Source organism: Aulonocara sp. 'chitande type north' Nkhata Bay, linkage group LG3, assembly GCF_057382095.1.
Source record: "Aulonocara sp. 'chitande type north' Nkhata Bay isolate Kocher_YH1m ecotype deep benthic linkage group LG3, A_spYH_male_GT1.1, whole genome shotgun sequence".
Taxonomy (NCBI): Eukaryota; Metazoa; Chordata; class Actinopteri; order Cichliformes; family Cichlidae; genus Aulonocara; species Aulonocara sp. 'chitande type north' Nkhata Bay.
In genome coordinates, this window is record NC_141346.1 from 65,360,138 (window position 1) to 65,382,258 (window position 22,121).

A 22,121-nucleotide genomic window follows, 5' to 3' on the forward strand; every position below is an offset into this window, starting at 1 on the left:
CGGGATAACACCTTTCAAAACATTGAGCGATATCTCACACAGAGCATTAATAAAATCATTAAAAGCATCATTAAAAGCTTCTAAGAAGTATTTTGTATTACCTGGAAACATCTGTCTACCTAAAACTGAAATTTGATATTTATCTCTCGGGTTGTTAAACAGAATTAAATAATTAGTGTTCAACAAAATTGTTGCATAAACAAATTCTGAACTAAACACATGCAGCTCAAGTTCCTATGATGAACGTATTGTGTGGACACATTTTGAACTTCTATGCTGTCAGACGCAGTATTCATCACATCGTCGATAATGAGCAAGTTGTTCTTATCCGGAGGTAAAAGGACATCGTCACTCAGAGACTCCAGTGTACCATTCACAAAGGTGATTTTTCTTATCTGAAGAAGTTGATTGTATAAAGGTTGCCAGCAGGAGTAGATGTAAACAATATGCCAATTTTGGTTGAAATAATAGTGGATGCTTTTTCAATGATGCTTTTGACAAAGAAAGTCTTTCCACAATTACTCGGCCCGCTAATAACTAAACTAAAGGGTGCTGGAGCCTCCCATCAAAGGCTTGATCCTGATCAGTATCCATAAGGGAGTGTTGTATAGTCAGGCAGCACCCTTCTCTTGTTATAGACCACCTGAACTTTTTTTACATCTGTGTCATTCCTGAGATGAAACCTCTTCTTATTGCGTTTGATGGTGTCAGACTCTGCAACTAAACGCGCATCCCTGTTGGCCACAAATGCCTTGACTAAGCCTTAAAACGATTCGTGGGTAACAACTTTAGAATTAACATCATTGAACCTTTACACTTAACCTGAGTCTTGCCCTGTTTTGTGTAATAACATTAGCATTTTGGACCTCCAGAGACAAACTCAGTAATGTGATCATCCTCTCCAGACCCGCCATCATTGAGCTCATCAGTCAGCTCACCGAGGTATGGTCCTAAAGGGGGTACCCACTCCCCGGGATGAGAGGTGAAGATAACTGAATCTGTGTCGCAGTAAAGAATGCGTTCCTGCAGCTTGTCTAACAAGTCATACAGAGTGAGCCTCGCATAGGCCGTAGTCATAGCACCGACAAAGACATTCACATCCTTCACCCGCGACCCTCTACCATCAGCGTGACACCACTGAACCACTGCAACATCATCAGAGATGAAACAAAACTGGCGAACGTCATAATGGTCACTGAACATCAGCTGTGTGAATCTGGCAGGGTCTGTAATCAGCTCGCAAGATGGCATATTTGTTCACATGGAGAATCACCCCCAGAGAGAGTTCAGAAGCAGTTTATTACAACTTCTGATTGCTTTGTTTACACAAATCTTAGCAGGGTCAAGTCTGATGCCTTCTCTCTCATAATAGTCTTGAACAAACTTCTGCTGCTCCTCAGCTGTTTTGACATTTTTCGGGTATCCAGATGCCTGCTGCTTGAATTTCAAAAATGTTTTGACATACGGCTTAAACAGTGTGTCAGTCTTATTAGGGAGGTGCCAAACTTCAGCGATGCAGACAATCTGATACCCTTTTTCAATAGCCTTTTCAAGCTCAAAGGAAACCTGACAGTTGCCTCTCACGTTCAGCATGCACACAATCACTGTGCTGGCGCTGCTCTTCAGCAGACGTTCTGCAGAGAGGAAACATCAGCTTATTGTGGCACTTGTAGGGCAGAACAGGATGAAATAGACCCCTTGGAGGAAGCACAGTGCACTTAACAAACCCGAAATAATTTTCAACTCTGTCAAAATGATTGGATATGATCTGAGGGTGACCTATTGGATAATGTTTCGTGCACTGAACAGTGGGGTAAAGACTTGTAAAATCATAGTATCTGATCTTTTCATCTCCACCATCATCAACCTTGTGGTACAGTTTCATCGCATTAGTTCTCCCCCAAACAACGCGTCTCTAGGGTCCAGAGGCTCAGGCTTTTTGTATTTGTGCATAAAGTCCTTGACTGACTGATCAGTCGACTTTAATGATGACCAATCACACCCCCACATGACCACGACATTAAGACCATAATGCATTCTTAGAGCATTCACCTTCTCACAACCTGCATGATACAACTCGCCATATGACAGCTTGGCGGCAGGGTTAACATCACTCTCCGGGTAGCAGCGGAGACAACCGTGAGAGAAACACCCAACGAATTCATATGCACTTCTGCTGGAAGCATCAAATCCATCCACAAAATAAGGTCCTACTTTTTGTTCGCCGCCTCTGAGAGCATGCTTGATAACAATGTTTTGTTTCGTATTGAAGCCATTCAAGAGACACGTCTGAAAATGTCTTATTCTGATCAACATGCGCACCGTGATGAGTCAATGCCAGGGTGTCTTTTGGAAGAAACAAGGTTTTGAAAATCCCCATGCAGTATGATGCCAGGGTGGCGTGTGAAAATGGATCAATCTGCGTGCACTCCATCAAGGTCTCGCAGTATATTTTACAAGCCATTCTCAACACCTCGACATCATTAATGCAGTACTTACGCATTTCAGCCTGTAAATCAAATGGTTTCTCGCAGGCAGGCTTGTACCACGCCATAAATTTCTCCTTTTCAAATTCAGACATTTTTTCATACCCGTAAAAAGACGGGGCAGGATAAGGACCTACATAGAATTCGTCAGCCCTTGTGTTAAATGTGTGTGGAAAGAAGCCTTTTTCAAGGTCCTCGAATCCCAAGGCAGAAGGTGTTTTGGCCAAACGCATGGGCAGAGAGCTAAATGAGTCCATCCATCTCTGATCATAGGATTTGTCATACATTAGAACGACACGACTCCCTCTCATTGTTACACCCGGAGCAATACCCTGTTTAATGAGGTATTCCAGGAGAATATAGCTGTCGAAACCCGAAGAATTATGGGCTATAAATGTATAGCCACGGTATTTAGGCCTTCTGTAGTGCCCAACGAATGCAGACACACAATTCAATGTGTTGAAACAGAATTTTTTCCCATGCATATCCATTGTGCACACAAAAACGGCCTCCTGCTTTCCGTCATGATACCGGGTCTCAAAATCCTATATTATGTATTTTTCATGAGGTTGTTTCATTTCAGCAGGCTGAAGAAAACACTCGTGATTCATGCCAGTGTCTACCAGGCGTTCTCCACAGAGTGTACATGCACTTGGGGCACATTTGTGTTCTGATTTGTCTGACTTCCTGTATACCGTACCACATGTTTCACAGTATTTCATATGATCACACGGTATTAGATTATGTACCGGTTCTACTAGTTTGTGCTGATGGTAGCAATGCTGCGACTTACAGATACGTTTACAGTCTCCACATTTCACAGTCTGTGACGGGTAGTTTTGACACAGTGTAAAGCATACATTGCATCTGAATCTACATGTGTGGCACAGTGGAGTCTGATATGTACTATAACAATAATTACAAAAATAGCTAACTCCAAAAAACCCTGTTGTGCTTTCAATGACATAATAATGACCATCGTGTAAATACATATATATGGTTTGAGGCTGCGGTGTGTCGTGTGTTTTGAAACACTGTAGCTGTTTTCGTCCTGCAGTATGATGGAAAATAACGATTTTAACATTTAGCTGTTTTTCAAAACTGCTGACATTGGTGAAAGAAACCTGCTGCCTGGGGTCGAGCCCTGCATCAATGTGTAGCTGCTTTGCACAGAGTAGTTTCTCATCCTCAGACACCTCAGCATTGAGAGCATGCGCCAAGCACAGACAAAAACACAGGTTGTTATTACTATTTTGAGGATTATACAGATGTCATTATACAGATTATACAGATGTCATGCATCTTCTAAGGCTTGGTCAATTGAATTAAATTAAATTTAATTACCTAAATTAGCTAAACTCTCTCGCACCCTGCAGGGAACCTGTTGCAGATTATCTAGACTGGTCTCTCTAAAATCAAGACGCTGACGCAGTTCTCTGGAATTAAAATGAGGCATGTCCCTACTCCTAACCCCACCGCTGCCATCACCACTGCTGCCGCCAATCTGCACAGTGTCACTTTCATTCGTATTATCTAATACATCAACAGCTGCATCAAAATCATTGCTAGGAGAAGGCGGATGCTCATGAGAGTCAAAATGGTCAGCAGAGGACACAACATCAAGACTACCAGTTGCATCAGAATGCACAGTAGGTGACGATAGGAGGTCGTCATTAACACTGTCAATTGCTTGATACCAAAGTACAGATTGTGAAAGAAGCTCATCAATGTCAAAATGCCCTTCAGAAGGTGTGGCATCAATATCACCAATTTCATCAAACCATTCTGTAGAGGATGGTGTGTGACTGCATTCACCGCGGTCATCACCCACATTATCAGCATTGCCAACATGAGAATTAACAGCACCGTTACTTCGCATAAATTTTCAGTTAAAATTTAAATAATTAAAACAAAAATACGCGGCACTAGATTGATTGACAATGGTCTACAGCAATCAGAACGCACAACACAATGTGCTGTTAAAGCAAAAAAAATTCAGCGAAACAGCGAGTCTGCGAAAGGTGAACCGCGTTACAGTGAGGGACCGCTGTACAATAATTTCCAGTAGCACTGCTGGTATATGAAATGGTGAGTTTTGAGGTTGTCTTCAAACAAGTGCATTGTACTAGAAAAGGGTGTTTGAAGGATTAAAAATGTAAAAAGTAATGACTATTTTATATTTATGAAAAAACTTTATGCAGAAAAAGTAGCAAAGAAACAAAAACATAACACATGGACACTTTTGGCCACGAACAAGCTGAAGGGATGGTGATTTTTTTCAATGAACCCAGATTGTTAAAAAAAACACTTAGACTCAAATTTATTTATCAGCAGCATCAATAGTAACAAAAATACAATTTAGTTTTCGCTGTCAAAGTCGATTTAACTGAAGTGACGTGTTTCCGGTCGCAATATGGCGCCCCCCTGTGGCTGCAGCCAGATGCTCATGTACCATCAATGTGGATTGTCAAACAGCTCTGCATAGCTGCAGTTGAATTTGGTGATAGCAGGTTTACAAACAAAGTGATCAGTTATATTTTGATAAATGAAATTTGCCCTAATCCGGTTAAAAGAAATTTTATCCTTAAAGAATTTGAGACCATGGAGGTTAAGGTGATAAGACAAAAGTATATCTCACTTCCTCTTTCCCCTAAAGTAAAAGAGGTTCACTTTAAAATCATTAATGAGGTTTATCCAACCAATGAATTCTTAAGACGGAAATTAAACTTAGATGTGAACGCCTGCACATTTTGTGAAAATGATATTGAAAGTCTGGATCACTTGTTTTTCTACTGTGAATCAGTGCACTCCTTCTGGACTGACATGTGGAGCTGGCTACAGTCCAGGAGACTTCAGTTACCACATTTGACGGTGACAGTAATAAAGTTTGGAATTCTTGCTGAGAATGCAGATTTTGACCTGTTGATTAGGACGTTTTTGTTAATGGGAAATTCTTTTTATTCAGAAATGCAGATACTTTAAAGCTAAACCATGTATAAACAGATGGCTGAATGACTTTAAACTCTGGGCTAAATCGCTGAAACATGTGAATAACAAGAAAGCTCATAAACTTGTTGTTTTATTTAAAGAGTTTAATCTATGTTAAACAAGAAACCTCCCTAATTTATAATCTTGACTGCCCTTTTTTGTTCATGTTATTTTTTGCCTTTGGTTCAAATCCTTCAACGACTGTTCTTTCTTTTTGTGCTAGCTCTTTTGGCTTTGTGTTTATTTTTTTTATTTTTTTTGTTTGTTTTTTCTTCCTTTTCTTTCTTGCTATAATGCTCAACCGAGGATGTTACATATTCGGATTAATGATGGTGCCTTGTATGTTATACTGTTGTTTGTAAATAAAGTTCCTTAAAAAAAAAAAAAAAAAAAAGTGGATTGTCAGGACTGAGAGACCTCTTCCCTCAGGGGAGGAAACAAGATGGCGGAGTGTGCAGCAACTTTACTGCAGGCGTCCGAACTTTTTTGGCTTTCTTTTGTCCTGAAACTGTGAATTTATTAAAAGCAATAACCTGTCTTTTGCGCTTTTTGTGCACTTCAACCAGCCACTGAAGAATTAACTATAAACCAGCTTTAAGTTGTAATTTTTCCGGGGTTAATTTTGATACTTGTCCTATGACCACGATGGATCATGACTACAACGTTTCGGTTTTGAGAGAGGCGTGTGACGAGGAGGATATTCAAGATTTGGAGATCACTGACATGACTTCCAAGGACTCCAGAATCAACTGGGCTCACACTCCGACAAAAAGCCCTAACCCGAAGAAAGCAAGAGGGGTGCGAGTGCAGCCGCTGGAGGAAGAGGACACCGCCGCAGCTATCTTGCAAGCAGTCAATGTGTTAAAGCATAAGATGGATGAACAGACGGCGTTGCTGCGTAAGTTTGAAAAGCGCATTGATATGAACACGGCGGAAATAAGAAAAAATAAAGAGTATAGTAGAACTCCAGGAGAAAGTTGGTGAGCTGCAGAAAGAAAACAAATCCCTGCGCAGCTCCTGTGAGGAACATGCTCGATATAAGAGGAGATGGAACCTAAGGCTGACTGGTCTTCCTGAGAAAGATGATGAAAACACGAGAGAGTCAGTTATCGGGATTCTCACCAGAGTTGTGCTCTTGTCTGTGGATAAACTGAGAGAGACTGTTGATACTGTTCATCGGCTGGGAAAGAAGGGGAACGCTGCATCTTCCGGGTCCCCGAGAGCCATAATTATCCAGTTTGGCATGAGAACGGTCCGGGGCGACGTCTGGAAGAAATCGAGGCATGCGAGGGTTTGCAAGGAGATGAACATCCGCTTCAAGGAAGACTTCTCCAAGGAAGATCGGGAGGCTCGAGTTAAGCTGTGGCCGCTGGTCCAGGACGCCAGGAGTAAGGGAAAGAGAGCGTTTTTGAAGGACGGCTACGCTCTGATTGATAACCAAAGAGTGGACCCGAACTGATTTTCTTTTGTGTGACCTTTTTCACCTCTCAGGTATACTGCTGTTGATTAAGCCTATTGCTTAGCATGTCATTTAATTTAAAATTTCCCGGTTGTTATGGGTTATTGCACTGAATAGTTCTTTTATACAGGACACAGCTGCTCGTTCCTGCGTGTCTTCTTAAGTTTCTTTTTTTCCCCCAATACTTTTGTAATAGTGTTATATGTTTTCTGTTATTTCTTTGAACGTCAGGGGGCTAAGAAACATTGTGAAGCGTAAGGCTATCTTTCTTTTTTGCAAGGAGCAACAGGCTAACTGTGTCTTTCTACAAGAGACCCATTCGGCAGAGGCAGACACAAAGTTCTGGAAAACACAGTGGGGTGAATCTGTTTTCTTTAGTCATGGTACGTCTCACTCAGCTGGAGTGATGATTTTATTTAATAGGTTTCCGGGAAATGTCATAGACTGTAAAAGTGATTCTGATGGTCATTGGCTGATGATAGTGTCAGAGATTAATGGTTCAAAATACATTCTGCTGTGTGTATATGGTTATACTAATAGAGCTCAGAATAAGAAACTTCTAACCTTCCTTTGCGAACAGTTAGAGCAATGGAAATTGAGCTATCTTGTTGACAAAGTTGTTGTGGGGGGAGACTTTAACTTAGCTCCTGATCCCTCTGTTGATCGTCTTCCATCCGGGACCTCATGCCACAGTTACGATGAAAGTATCCTTAATTTGGTCAACAAAGTTAGTCTCTGTGACGCTTGGAGGCTGAAAAATCCATCTGTATCTCAATTTACTTGGTTTAATTCATCTAATAATGGTCAGTGTTCCAGGATTGATTACTGGTTAGTCTCTAACAATTTGATCAACAACATTTCTAAGTGTGAAATCTCAGCTTCCCCTCTAACTGATCACTGTTTGATTTCCTTATTCATTTCATTAACCAAGGTGAAACATCAATCCCTTATTTGGAAATTCAACAACCTCCTGCATAATGACAACTTCTGCCTTGAAGTGAGAAATTTAATTGTAGAAATTGTTAAACTAGATATGTCACATGTGAGCAAATGGGAATGGTTTAAATTCCAAGTTAAACAGGTAGCAATTCAAATGAGCAAATCCATTGCTAAACAGAAAAGACAGGAGCAACAAAGCATTATAGAAAGAATTAACAGGCTATGCTGCAAACAGGATTTATCTCTGGACGAACATATACAACTAAACACTTTTCAATCTCAACTAGACAAAATGTTCTTAGAGAAAGCAAATGGTGCCTATGTTCGTTCAAGAGCCCAGTGGATTGAGGAGGGTGAGAAAAACTCTTCCTACTTTTTTAATTTAGAGAAATACAGACAATCAAATAAGAAGATCCAATCACTGAATATCAAGGGCGTTTTGACTGAGGACCATGACAAAATAAACGTGGAAATACTTCATTTTTGCAGTAACCTTTACAAGTCAACCTATTCAACGGAGAATGGCACTGTGTTTCTGGAAAGTCTTAGAGGCCTTAATGGGACATTGGATGTGGATGTAAAGGTTCGTATGGAGAGTAAACTTGCAATCGAAGAGCTGGACAAGGCAATCGGACAAATGCCCAGGGGCAAATCACCAGGTATTGATGGGCTAACAGTGGAATTTTACTCCTTTTTCTGGCATGACATTAGATTAACTCTTTACAGTGCTTACTTAGAATGTATCTCATCAACTAATCTTTCACCTACAATGAAACAAGGTCTAATTACTTTAATTCCAAAACCCAACAAAGACAAACTACTTCTGGATAATTGGAGACCCATAACCCTTCTGTGTAATGATTATAAATTACTGGCTCATGTATATGCGAACCGCTTAAATGATTGTTTATCACATTTAGTGGATGAATGTCAGTCGGCGTTTATAAAAGGAAGACATATACACAATCACATTAGATTGATTTTTGATATGCTTGATTATCGCCAGCATATAAAGACAGAAAGCTTAGTGTTGTTTTTGGACTTTTATAAGGCTTTTGACACGGTTGAACATCCCTTCCTGCTTAAAGCCTTGAATTTCCTGGGTTTTGGGGAAAACTTTTGTAATGTGATCAAAATGTTTTACAGTAACATTTCTAGCTCTGTCTCACTTAACCCTGGAATGACACCTAGGTTTGATGTGCAGAGAGGTATCCGTCAGGATTTCCCCCAAATTGTTCATATTAACCACTCAACTGCTGGCACTTCTCATCCAAAAAGACCCTGATTTATATGGTATTAACATCTTTGACAAGGAATTCAAAATAAGCCAGTTTGCTGACGATACTGCACTGTTTTTAAGAGATAAATCCATGGTAGCTAAAGCGCTTAACACTATCTAATTATTCTCCCAGGCGTCAGGACTGTGTCTGAATATTAACAAATGTGAATTGTTACCTATTCACACGTGTTCTGATTCTAATATAGCTTCTATAAGAGTTGAATTGGAAGTTAAATATTTAGGTATGGTGATTTCTAAAAATATGTCCCGAAGAGAAGACAACATCTGCAATCGTATCATAGACATGAAGAAATCCCTTAGTCATTGGTTAACCAGGGATATCACTATATTTGGCAGAGTCATCCTTTCCAAAGCTGAAGGTATCTCTAAATTAATTTACCCATGTCATTCTCTTTATATTTCTCCCCAAAATATTAGGAAAGCCAACTCAATTATTTTTCAATTCCTATGGCAAAACAAAACCCACTATATTAAGAGATCACAGTTGGTTAAAGACTATGAGAAAGGTGGTGTCAGAGCCTTAGACTTTGAATCAATGATCGGAACTTTTAAGATCAACTGGCTCAGAGCTTGCTTATCTCAGTCTGATTCCATGTGGTTTCATATACCCAGATCTTTATTTAAGGAATTAGGAGGAATTGATTTTCTATTAAAATGTGACTTTGAGACTAGTAAAATACCTGTTACACTCTCTAATTTTCACAAACAGATTCTTCATTTTTGGAAAATGGTGTTTACACACAACTTTTCTCCTCACATGTCGACCCTATGGAACAATAGAGTGATAACTGCTAACAAAAAGACATTATTTATCAGGAACTGGTTTGAGAGTGGTATCTTGTTTGTAACTGACTTGCTGGATTCGAGTGGTGCTCTATTGGATTACGTGTCTTTCTCAAAAAGACACGACTTTAATTGTCCATTAAAAGAATACAGAAAAGTTTGCTGTGCTATCCCGTTGGCCCTAAGGCAGCTGATACGCAACACAATGCTACTCTCTGTGGTCAATCCAGCGCTGCCAAACTTAAAAATTGGTAACCGCATCCTAAATGATAGTAAATGTAACAATAAATTTATCAGTGTGAATTTTAAATCTATTCTTTTCCAGGGGTTTAACTCAGGTAGATATTTGCAGGCCCTTCATGGGGACCAGTCACTCATGGAAAAGGCGTTCTCAAAATTCACTCAGTGGCCTGTCTCCCCAAAAGTAAAATAAACTCATTTCAAGATAATTAATAATATATATCCTGTGTCTGAATTTTTGAAGAGGAGGTTTAAATTTGAGGTTGATCAGTGTGCATTTTGTGATTCAGCCTGTGAAACATTACACCATTTGTTTCTCTCATGTCCTGTATCAGCTGCCTTTTGGTTAGAACTACACAGTTGGTTATCCCTCAAGATCAACGATATTCCCCAGTTTAATATTTCTGATATTATTTTCTATATGGCTAAACAACATCCATCTGTCTCTACTGTGATTAGCATTGTCATCCTGTTAGGTAAATACCATATACATTGTTGTAAATGGAGGAATAGAAAACCATCCTTTACATGGTTCATCAATGACTTTAAACATTATTTCATGTCACTTAAAAAACTGAAGTCAAGCAGATTTGCCACAATCTATGATGACATTTCCCATTTGCTACTGTTTTGATTATTACCTTTATTGTGTATCAACCTGTGCTCTTTTTTTAATTCTTCCCCGTTAATACTGTGGATTTTTTGTCTAGCCCCCATTTCCCCATATCCTTGCTGTTAGTTTTGTTTTATTGACTGTGTTGTTTTTTTTTTTATCCTCCACGAGAGTTCATTTGCACTATAATGTGTTATGTTGTTTGTGACTGTATTGTTTCAATTGTTAATAAAAAAAAAAAGTTGATCGCAAAAAAAAAAACCAAAACCACGTGCGCTAGCATAGCATGCTACTTGCCGCTAGCTCCGATGCTAACTTCCGTTAGCCATTTTGCAATGAAAGTGCCTTTTCCGAGGCTAAAGCAATTAGCACCGAGTCTGCTGCACCTTATACGAGATGTTCTTTAAAGGTTTATGTCACATTACTGTGGTATTGATGTATGGTTTTGTGCGAAGTTGTTATGTTCAATCTTCAATCAATCAATCTTTATTTATAAAGCACTTTTCATACAGAGAAAATGTAGCACAAAGTGCTTTACATAGTTAAAAGCAGCCCACCCCACCCTCCAACTCACTCCCCACACTCTCAATACACATATATCCCCCCACCCACACACACATACACACACGCGCACACTTAAAGAGTAAAAATTGGGCTGGGCTCGCATGAGCCAAGTGAGGAAACACTATAACAGGGAGCCGTCTGCACCAGGAGCCGGTCACAGACCGCAGCCTCCAGGCTGGGCACACAGCAGGAGGGAGGCAAAGGAGCCCCCCAGCCAGGCTGAGAGGACCCCAGAGACCCAGCAGCCACGGTCAATAACAGCCCCGGTGCAGAGAGCGCCCTCCGAGGAAACACTGGAGATATGACGCAATACAATATATATAGGGTAAAATGATAAAATAAATAAGAACAGGATACAATATAAATATAAATAGAATAAGAAGATTAAAAAATGAATAAGAATAAAATCAAACAAATATTAGGTAAATCCTAAATTAATAATAGAATAACAGGATAGAATAAATAAGCATAAAATAAATAAACGCTAAGTAAAAGCTAAATTAAAAAGGTGGGTCTTGAGCCTGTTCTTGAAAACATGTACGTTCTCTGCGGCCCTGAGCTCCTCCGGCAGGCTGTTCCACAGACGAGGACCATACCACTGAAACGCTGCCTCTCCGTGAGTATGTGTCCTGACTTTAGGGACAATCAAAAGGCCAGTACCAGAGGACCTCAGGGTCCGCGAGGGTTCGTATGGTAAAAGCAGATCTGAGAGATAGGAAGGCCCAAGACCATTAAGACATTTAAAAACCAATAAAAGAACTTTAAAATCGATCCTGAAACACACGGGGAGCCAGTGCAGCGATTCTAAAACCGGTGTAATGTGGGCCCGCCCTCTGGTCTTCGTCAGCACACGAGCTGCCGAGTTTTGCAAGAGTTGTAAAGTTGAAATATTCTTCTTAGGAAGACCAGAGAGCAGGGCATTACAGTAATCAATGCGACTGGTAATAAAAGCATGCATCAGCATCTCCGTGTTGGCCCGAGAGAGAATAGGGCGGACTCTGGCTATATTTTTTAGATGATAAAATCCAATTTTAGTTACATGTTTAATATGTGGGATAAAACCAAGCTCAGAGTCAAAAATAACACCCAGGTTTTTCACTTGTAGCACATGTTCACTTTTCTCATGGTGCTAATTATAGTTCTGCACAATTAAGTATTAGCAACGTGAAATTAAGTGCCTTCACCTGCACTGTACTTAGCTGAAACTTGATAAGTCTCAAGCCAATGTGTATTTTTAATGCACTGCTGAGCTATTTAGTATTGTTTTAAATGTGTATTTCCTATGCACTTTTTCCCTTTGAAATGAGAATAATTTTTTGTACAACATAGAATATTTTGAAAGAAATTTAGAAGCACTACAAGCAACCAGTAGTAATAATAAGTTACAGGCATGATAGCTTAAATGTTGAACTACTGTGTTCTGGCCTGGTCCCCAGGTCAGGTTTTTTCCCTTTGCTTATTTGGATTGGATTGGTTTTGAGGACCTGAGAAGAATCGAGGATCCCTTTTCCAGTACTGGATGGCGAGCCCAGCCCAAATAGCCGGATGAACTGGTAGATTGTAACCCGACTGGTTACAAACACACTGAGTGACTATTGAACATTGAAAGACTGAAATTGACTTTAAAAAAGACACAAAAGACAATATATCCTTGGGTCGACCATTTGTGGGGTTAATTTTATTTTATTCTGTTTTCAAGAAGCGCACTCTACTTTTGTTAAATGTGCACAACTTTAATAATTGCTAATAAATGCAATTGTGTTTTCTACACCTACTGTGTACAAGTCCTCTGTTGTCATACACCCTTAGCTCCTACAAATCTAGAACCTGTCTGATCTGGTCCATATTTCCCTTCTGTCCTCGTACTGTGGTTAAAGGTAACTATACTGCCGTACTACAGGCAACGAAGGCAAGAAGTAGCACTAACAGGTCTTACATGCCCATTACTAGTATTGCACCACCAGTGTTACATACTCATTGCTAATCCTTTTCATTTTGGCCAGTCCAAGCATTTAGAAATAAATAAACACAAAAACACCATTCAAAGATAATTTTTACTTTTTCTACTTATCAGGTATGACCAATCTGAAATATCTTTTGAAGAAATGAACAATATATTCTAAACTTGACCTCAGGCCCATCAGGTTAATGCAGTCATTACATGGACATGTTTCATTTTAAAATGAGATCAGAATAGTTTGGCATTAAGTCATAAATCTGTAAGAACAAACCTGTGTTCACAAACATGTTTATCTCTCTTGTGTTTACGGGTCTGTGATCCTCTGGTAAATGTAGCTGTAAATGTTGTTTTCCTAATGCAGGTGTTTCAATATACACGAATACTGCTGCGTTCATACACCGATGTTCTCCATGTTCTTTGCAAATAATGCAAATGCTTGTGGATGGTGCTGAGGATTTATATCTTAACTTCCTGCTTCTATCATGGTTAAAGCTGATGAATCCTCTGGACATCAAACACTGATGGTGTTATTAGAGCTGAGTGAAGTTTGATGGATTTATTATCCATGCTGTGACACATGGCAGCTGTCAGAGCAGAACACATGAAGTCAGCAGGTGTATTTAAATTCAGCCTCTGCTTCCTCTGAAGGACAATGACATCACAGTGTGGCCGCAAAGGGCGTCCAGAATCCTAGCCTCCCACAAACGTGTCCACCTTCTCCCTGGATTTGAAGCACAGGTGGGCCCACCCTATCCCAAGATGCATTGCAGCGTGGTGGTGGAACATATATTTTGGGTCCAGAGTCTTTGGGGATGTTTTCTGTTTGAGTCTGGCTTCAGTTCAGTCTAATTTAGCAGCTGTGACATCAGAGATTGTAGGGAAGGAACAGCCACACCCACAGGTGAGTTTCCCACCCAGAAACAGAGCGTGAACATCACCTCTGTCTGTGATGTGTTGGTCACAAGTTTTGTTCTGGGCTTTTAAGTGGAGGGTGGAGCTTGTGAGTGATGGAAGCTGAGAGCGGTGTTTGCACATGCTCAGTGTGACAGGATGTTGGCTGCTGTGTTTGCACATGCTCAGTATGACAGGATGTTGGTTGCTGTGTTTGCACATGCTCAGTGCAACAGGATGTTGGCTGCTGTGTTTGCACATGCTCAGTGTGACAGGATGGCTTGATGGCTCTGTCCCAATTCAGGGTCTGCATGCTTGAAGTACGCATTTTAAGTGCGGTTACGTCACCGCCACGCGACGACGGCTGTCCCAATTCGAAGTGTACTTCAAATGCATACTCCAAATGCGCCGTCGATTTCCCCAAATATCAAGCGTGGTCCGGCGCACGCTTCGTGGTCCCATATATCCCACAATTCATAGCCCAGCGGTGGGTGTGGATAATTTTGCCGCAAAATACGGCAGAAGGGAGCGGCCGAAGAGATTTTCTTTTTTTCCCCCCAAACTTTATTGAAATTATAAAGTGAACAGTCAGTCATTCCAGTTCAGTTTGTACAGTAGACATACAAGGCAAATAAGAGTAACAATATACAGTGCAATGAAATAAGAAGGATAAATAAATAAAGGAGAAAAAAAGAAAAAAAAGGGGGGGAATGTGACAGACTTCATAACAACTTTGTACTTGAAAATTGTGACAGCTCATTCGTTAAACATTTCTGAATGAATTTAAATCAATGATAAACCTTTTTTATTGGAAGTTAATTTAAGAGAGTTTAAGTAATATTCAATTTCAATCAAAAACAAATTAAATGATGGGATTGAGTTTTGAAATTGACATTTATGTACATGGAATTTCCCTAAAAAGATGGAGCAGCCGAAGAGTGAACTGTCAAAAGTACTGAATATGACGTCACTTATTTATGTGCGAATGTTTAATAATTAAAGTCAGTCATATATCCACAAACACAACAAGCTGAAAGTCAGTGATATATGTATATGTGTGTATATATATATATATATGTATATATATGTATATATATCTGCATGATGTCACTGTAACCAGTGATATCATGCAGTTTGTGTTTTGACCTCCAGAGGGCGACAAATCCGCACAGACAGAGAGCTCAATTCAAACTTTGCTGCCATCAGTAATAATTCTTCAAATATAATCATCAGTGTTTGAGCAGTTATGATATCAGGGACAATCTAGACATGTGTGACAATACTGAACATGTCACATGACACACCTCAAACATCATGTGATCCACTCTCAGTCTGCACTTTCATTCATGACTTCAACAGGTTGAAATGAGCTTTGAAGAAACCTTCAGTGAAATAAAGCTTTCATCACAGGATTCATGTGAGCAGCAGATGAACTTTGTACCAACAACATCTTCAATAACAGAGTTTGAATGAAGCTCAGGTGTTGATGCTGCTCACTGATTGGACGCTTGGTTTCAGCTCTGCTCTCAGTCTTTACTGCACAGGTGAAGGTAGAAAGTGTGACTGGATCTATAGACTGGAAACAGAGAAACATGCTGAACATTTGAAGCTTTGCAGCAGAAATGTTCATGTTACAAATACAGCAGAGCTGATCTGGGATCAGTGTGTTCACACCTGCAACTACAACAAGGTTTCATGTCTCCACACGTCAGCATGTGAACTTTACTCTGACTCAGTCTGAGCAGTCAGACGGCATATTTTTAAAGTTAACACATCAGCACACACAGAGCTGAGCCCCTCCCACCTTTGAGCTTCAGGTGGAGTCCCGCCTCCTTCCCGGAAGAAGCTCACCTGTGTGTCCGTGTTTAGTGTCCAGGTGTGGAGCGGAGCTTGTTGGTGTGTGAAGAAACTGTAAGTTTGCTTTGTTTCCTCCTTTAACAATTTGTCTTTGTATTCATGGAAACAGCACAAGCTAAAAAAAAGTCACAAGTTAGTCTTTTACCTACATGTAGTTGATAGTTTCTAGATTCTGATGTCTGACTCTGCTTTAAAATACTGCGTCATAAAATGTCCGCTTTGTTCACACCATAAACGGGTTTGACAGGTTTTACATTTCGAAAATAAACTCACTGCATTTTGGTTAATGACAAAAACTATTTAAAGATAAATGCATTTAAACGATCAATTTTTTTAAAAATATTTTTTTTAATAAAAGTCACAAGTTTCTGGTTAGGCATAGTATTTATACTATATTCCGACTTTTAAAATAATACAATACTTATTGAAAGTCATTGGTTTTTGCAAAGTGCCGGGTTACAAATGTTATTCAGTCTCTATCTGTGAAATAATCTGTGAATAAAGGAACATGAACATGAACACTTCTGAGAAAATTATTTTTTTGTCCAACTATTTACAGGGGCTTGAGTATAAAAGCTGAGAGTCTTTAAGCTCTTCTTAGCTGAAAAAAACTGTAACATAAATATGTTTTTGCCGAGCAGCAAGTAAAACTGCCCTATTGCCTAAAAGTAAATCCCTGATGCCAATTGTAAGGTTAATATTGTTGATTGTCATTTATGCTTAGAAATATTTACTCATATATGCTTAGAGTTTTATAATCGTGATGATAGAGGTTTGATCCTTAGTAGTCTGTAAAGACTCTGTGTGCCTTCCAGAGTGCTCTGGCATGCACACACAACTTGGGATCATGAGAGAGGTCATACCTTCTTTTATTGTTTTATGCCTTAACCTAGTCTTGTCTCCTCTGAGCTCAGTTTCTGAAGGCATCTCATATTAAAATAAATAAAAAAAATATAATGAGAAAATAAGAATTAAGAATATATATTTAAATCCCAACAATAGCTGGACTGCAGGTTTAGGGAAGTGTTTTATGGGGTCACATCTTGACCCCCACACATACAAACACATCTGTGTTTGTATGTCTCCAGTATGAGTTTTGTCCAGTTCTCTCCCTCATGCACGAGAAGCTCAAAGAGCTCTGCCCGGGCCCTGTTTCAGGAAGCCGGTTTAGTGCAAACTCTGAGTAAGTATACCCTGAGTTAACGAAAACTCTGGGTTTTCGGTTTCACAAAGTGAGTTCAGATTAATTCTGAGTGAGTCACTATGACGACACACTCCGTGAAGCTAACCTGCCCCTTAGCAGGTTTACTTCAACTAACCCTGACGTTCTCCGCCTCTGTGTCGGAAACCTGACTGTAGGAAGTGTCAGACATGGGGTGCCCCTTCCTTGAAGAGCCAGTAGATGTTGAAGCCCAAATTCTCCGCAGAGCTCTCCGCTGGGAGAGAGTGATTAGAGCGCGTTTGGACATTTTATCATTTCCTGATGATTTTCTGTGTGAACGTTACCGTTTTTCAGCACAATCTATAATTTATTTGAATAACATCCTCAGGCCTAATATTGCTCATAAGACACATCGCGGACATCCTCTCAGTTCTGTACATATTATTTGTATTGCACTTCGGTTTTTTGCAAACGGGAGCTTTCTGTATAATATTGGTGACGCTGAGCACGTTTCCAAGGCTACCGTCTGTCGGGCAGTCAGGAATGTTACAGTTGCACTGAAACGTCTCCTGCACTCGTCTGTGGTGTTCCCCGGTCACAGACCCACAAGATTTATCAAAGAGGGATTCCACAAAATTGCAGGTATCAGGATAAACAAAACTTAATTCATGATGTGGTGATACTTGAACTACTACTTAAATTTTACATTTATTTTCACGGTTCCCAGGCGTGATTGGCTGTACAGATGGCACTCACATTCCAATCATTGCTCCTTCAGTAAATGAAGGAGACTATGTGAACAGGAAGTCTTTCCACAGCATTAATGTACAGGTACATAGTTCCCTGTAGCATTTCAAACTAACAAATTATTTCATTATAGTAATGGATGCTAATTTGTGTTCTCTGCACTGTGAAGATCATATGTGATGCTGCCAACATTATCACAAATGTGGAAGCCAAGTGGCCAGCCTCTGTGAGTGGTGGTGGTGGAGGACCCCCACCTGTTTTTCGGGCCTCTGCTTTTTTTCTGTTGGCTATAACGGGCCACATTTGAGCATACAGAGTAAGCAAATATGTACTTGTAATGTGCTCAGATAATTTCAATAAGTGCTTACAGAAAGAAAGTTAATGTAGCCTCTAACTGCAATTGATTTACATGGGACAAACAGACCAAGCACTATGGCTCATAATACAATTACACCTTACCTGTTTGGACTATATTTTTATATTTCATTTTTACTTGCTGCCAGGAACGTTTGGGGCCTGTTGGGTTGCACCTGTGCTCACATCACGTCACAAAATAAAATGTATAAAATAAAAAATAAAATATAATAAAATAACGTGTTAAATGGGTGGAAATCCCTAGATCAATGTTTAAATTAACACTCACGCATTGACTCTGTCGGCTATGTTTTGCCATGCATGCTCCCTTTTTTTTGCAGCTGGGGCTGTGTTACTTTTTTTCTGCAAAATTTGCATGTTATCGGCATATGCTGCCATCAGAATTTCGGCGTCAAGCGCTGTAAAATACATTGACCGCGCCTTCTTTCCCTCCGTCTCCATGGTGACTCGCTTAATCTGTGCTCCAATAATCAGGGCTTTAACTTGGGGTTAAAGCAACTCCGCGTTGATTGAACTACTTGTTATCAGCCTTTCTGAAACCGAATATTCCGAGTTGGACAGTTCGGGGTTACTCAACCCTGAGTATCATTTTTAACTCTGAGTTTTCTAAACCGGCTTCCTGAAATAGGGCCCTGATTAGTCGACTAATCGCAAAAATATTCGGTGACTAGTCGAATATCAAAATAATCGTTTGTGGCAGCCCTACTGTTAACGAGTTTTCATGTTTCTGTAATCCAATGTTTATGTTTTACGTTTAATGTTTTTCACTCTGAGTTTTCTAAACCGGCTTCCTGAAATAGGGCCCAGGGGCCCGTTCTTCGTACCTCGCTAAGTAAGTTAGCTGGATTAGATTGTTGACGATTTCGCGTGATCTTGGATCATTCGGTTCCCCGAAGCTCATCCGGGACTTGCTGTCATAGCAACAGAGCCGTAAGCGTAAACCTGCTCGGGAGCAGGTTTACTTTATGTAAACAGGATTAGATCGCGGCCACGCAGGTATGTCCGCTTCATTTATACGAAAGCAACAGCGATATTCCACCACTGTTTCACCATAAATAAATAACATCAATGTAACTAAAGATAATGCAGCACTTGATCCTTTTATTGATGTCACACAGATACATACAGGTCATTTCCTAAAAAAGGGAAATGTACTATTAACATTCTATTACATATATGTGATTATTACAGATGTAATTCATATTTCAGAGTAGTAATTGCAAATTACTTCGTGTAATCAAGATGAGAGACCACGGCTATAAAAGCGAAGGTGGATTTGGGAAGTCTGTCACAGCCATGTCCTGTCCGTATACGCGAGCCACCCATTGAGGAAGGTGCAAGATTGATAAGGAGAGTCCTCAGAATTCAGCGTATGTTGCGGGATAGACAGGATCCTTTAGCTCAGCGCGACAGTGTGCTCATTGAGAGATATCGATTTTCCCGTGAGGGTATTATTTACTTAACCAACTTGTTGACGAGGGGGTGCAGGACCACCACCTGTCTTTTTTTGCTCTGCCCTTTTCTTGGTTGCTGTTATGAACAAACTAACAGATTATTTCAGGGTCTCTTTCCAAGAGACGAAAAGCAATATAAGTGATAAATATTACCATTCTGTGGAATATTCTTATATTCCACTTTTACTTGTTCCCATGTTCTAGTGGGTCCTGTTGTGGCTCTAATGTGAAAGGGGATATAATATAACAATATAATATAATGTAATATAATATTGGATAATATAGTGTAATATGATAAATCTATAAATAAATAATAAAGTGACTGAATAGTGGTATTGTCATGCGCTTTGGGTGCCTTGAAAAGCGCTATATAAATCCAATCCATTATTATTATTGTTATTATTAAATTACTTACGAGTTTAATTTGTCAGCAACTTTCTGCCAGCCCTCTCTCCTTGCTTTTGCAGCCTTTGCAGTGTTCCCTTGCGTTTTAATTAAACTCTGAAACTCCTGAAATCCCTCAATCAAGAGTTCTTGCTCTGCTGCCGAAAAATACCGAGCGCTCTCCTTCGACATTTTCGCCGACCAATCAGAGGGTTGCCGATCAATGTTTCTACTATCGATGCGTAGCCCCTTTTATGACACCCAGTGATGTCACATTACTGCGTCCAGCTATACTAATCGTCAACAGCAGGTGTGTTTGGGGAACCGGATTAGCGAGCTCACGGTTAGCGCGATGGTTTGGTCTTGGATGTGTCATTTGATCTTGGATGTAGTAAGCGACGTACGAAGAACGGGCCCCTGGTGTTGCAGCAACAGTCCCACATGGAAACGTCAACACTCAAACTCAAAATCTCTTTTTGTCAACAATAAAATGACAGCAGACCAATTTGAACAAAGTTGGTAAAAAGCTTCAGAAATTAGTAAAATATTAAAAAGTGTCTTGATGCTCAATCATCCAGTAAATCCCCAAAAAGTTGATTCTGTTCATCTGGACGTTTTCAGCAGCATGGATCAGTGTGAGGACAGAGAGGAGGGAGTCCCTCCCTCTAAAAGCACTCTGTGTGGGGAACATGAGAGCCAGACCAAAGCTCAGAGGTGAGATGACCATCTCTAACTGTCCATGACTCTTCTCCATGTCACAGCTCAGCACTCACATCACTGCTCCATCATTATTCACACTCATACCTCTGTGTGTGTTGTTTTAAAGCCCAGAGCTGTGGGGCGTACCAGGCTCAGCTGGACATAACCCTGAAACTAATCCAGAGCCTGGACCTGAACCCAGCTGTGTTTCCTTAAAGAGCAACGACTCGAAGGAAATTGGTGAAAACTTTAACAAAAGACTGTTATGTGACAAAGAGTAAGTACATTATTTTTATGAGATTGTTCATCATGTCTTTAATTTAATGTTTCCAGTTTTTCCTTCCTGTCTCATGAAGCTGTTACATTTATTGTTTTTCTTTTAGGATCAATAAGAGGCCAGAATCTCCTGGACCTGAACCCAGCTGTGTTTCCTTAAAGAGCAACGTGTCGAAGGAAATTGATATAGACTTTAAAGGATGTTCTTCTGCTGCTGAGAGGTAATGTGTGTCTAGATGTTGTTCCTGACTCTGTATTTTTGAATAAATCCTCATGTTTAATATCAGCTCAGCTCTTTTTCACACACATTTCTATGTTGGTATGTGAAGCGGTGTGTGTTGGAGTGTTTCCACAAACACAGCAGTCAGAGTGGAAAGAGTGGATGTTGTAGGAGGTGTTTGTGTAGTGAAGAGGCTGAGTGTCTGTAGGACTCCAGCTGCTCCAGCAGGTGTCTCCTTTGTGCTTTGCTTCAAACACAGTGTAGGGAGGAGCTTCCACTCAGGTGTTTCAGGTGTTGCTGGATGGAGGAGGACAAATAGTTTTTCCCTTCAGTGACACCTCAGCAGCTCAATGTTCTGGGAGATGTTTGTCTTTATGAAGGTTTATGGATTCTTGTTCTTACTTTGGTTAAACTGAGCAATACATTTTCCATCTAACATTTAAAGTAAATTTCCAGGTGAATAAAAGATCTGCAGCTGCAGCCTCTGTGATGTTTCACAATCTGAAAGTAACAAATTCAACCAGAGTTCAAACAAAGGCTTAATATACGTGTGTGTTTGATATAATGCCAACAAGTACAAACAGGTGCTCTTACAGGTCTTAATCACAGAGGTCTGATAAGTCTGGTGACTTTCACACTCAGCAATTTTGCTGCCTTTTATTTTATATTGGCCTTTTTAAAGCCCTTCAAAGTCTCCCACATTCATACAGAGCTTTTAACACCA

The 22,121-nt window shown here is 40.0% G+C and overlaps 1 protein-coding gene and 1 pseudogene across 3 annotated transcripts in view; both read left to right on the plus strand.

The window, feature by feature from the left end:
- The first annotated feature begins 6,119 nt into the window (after positions 1-6,119).
- Positions 6,120-6,937, plus strand: LOC147336612 (uncharacterized; annotated as a pseudogene).
- Positions 6,938-16,079: 9,142 nt separating this feature from the next.
- Positions 16,080-22,121, plus strand: part of LOC147336613 (NACHT, LRR and PYD domains-containing protein 12-like) — a 62,793-nt gene continuing 56,751 nt past the window's right edge. For all 3 annotated transcript variants that reach the window (XM_086285509.1, XM_086285511.1, XM_086285510.1), the window contains exons 1-4: positions 16,080-16,134; positions 20,824-20,916; positions 21,029-21,178; positions 21,285-21,398. In XM_086285509.1, coding sequence (XP_086141635.1) covers positions 20,828-20,916; positions 21,029-21,178; positions 21,285-21,398 — 353 coding nt within the window. In that variant the 5' untranslated portion in view covers positions 16,080-16,134; positions 20,824-20,827. The remainder of the gene's footprint in view (positions 16,135-20,823; positions 20,917-21,028; positions 21,179-21,284; positions 21,399-22,121) is intronic.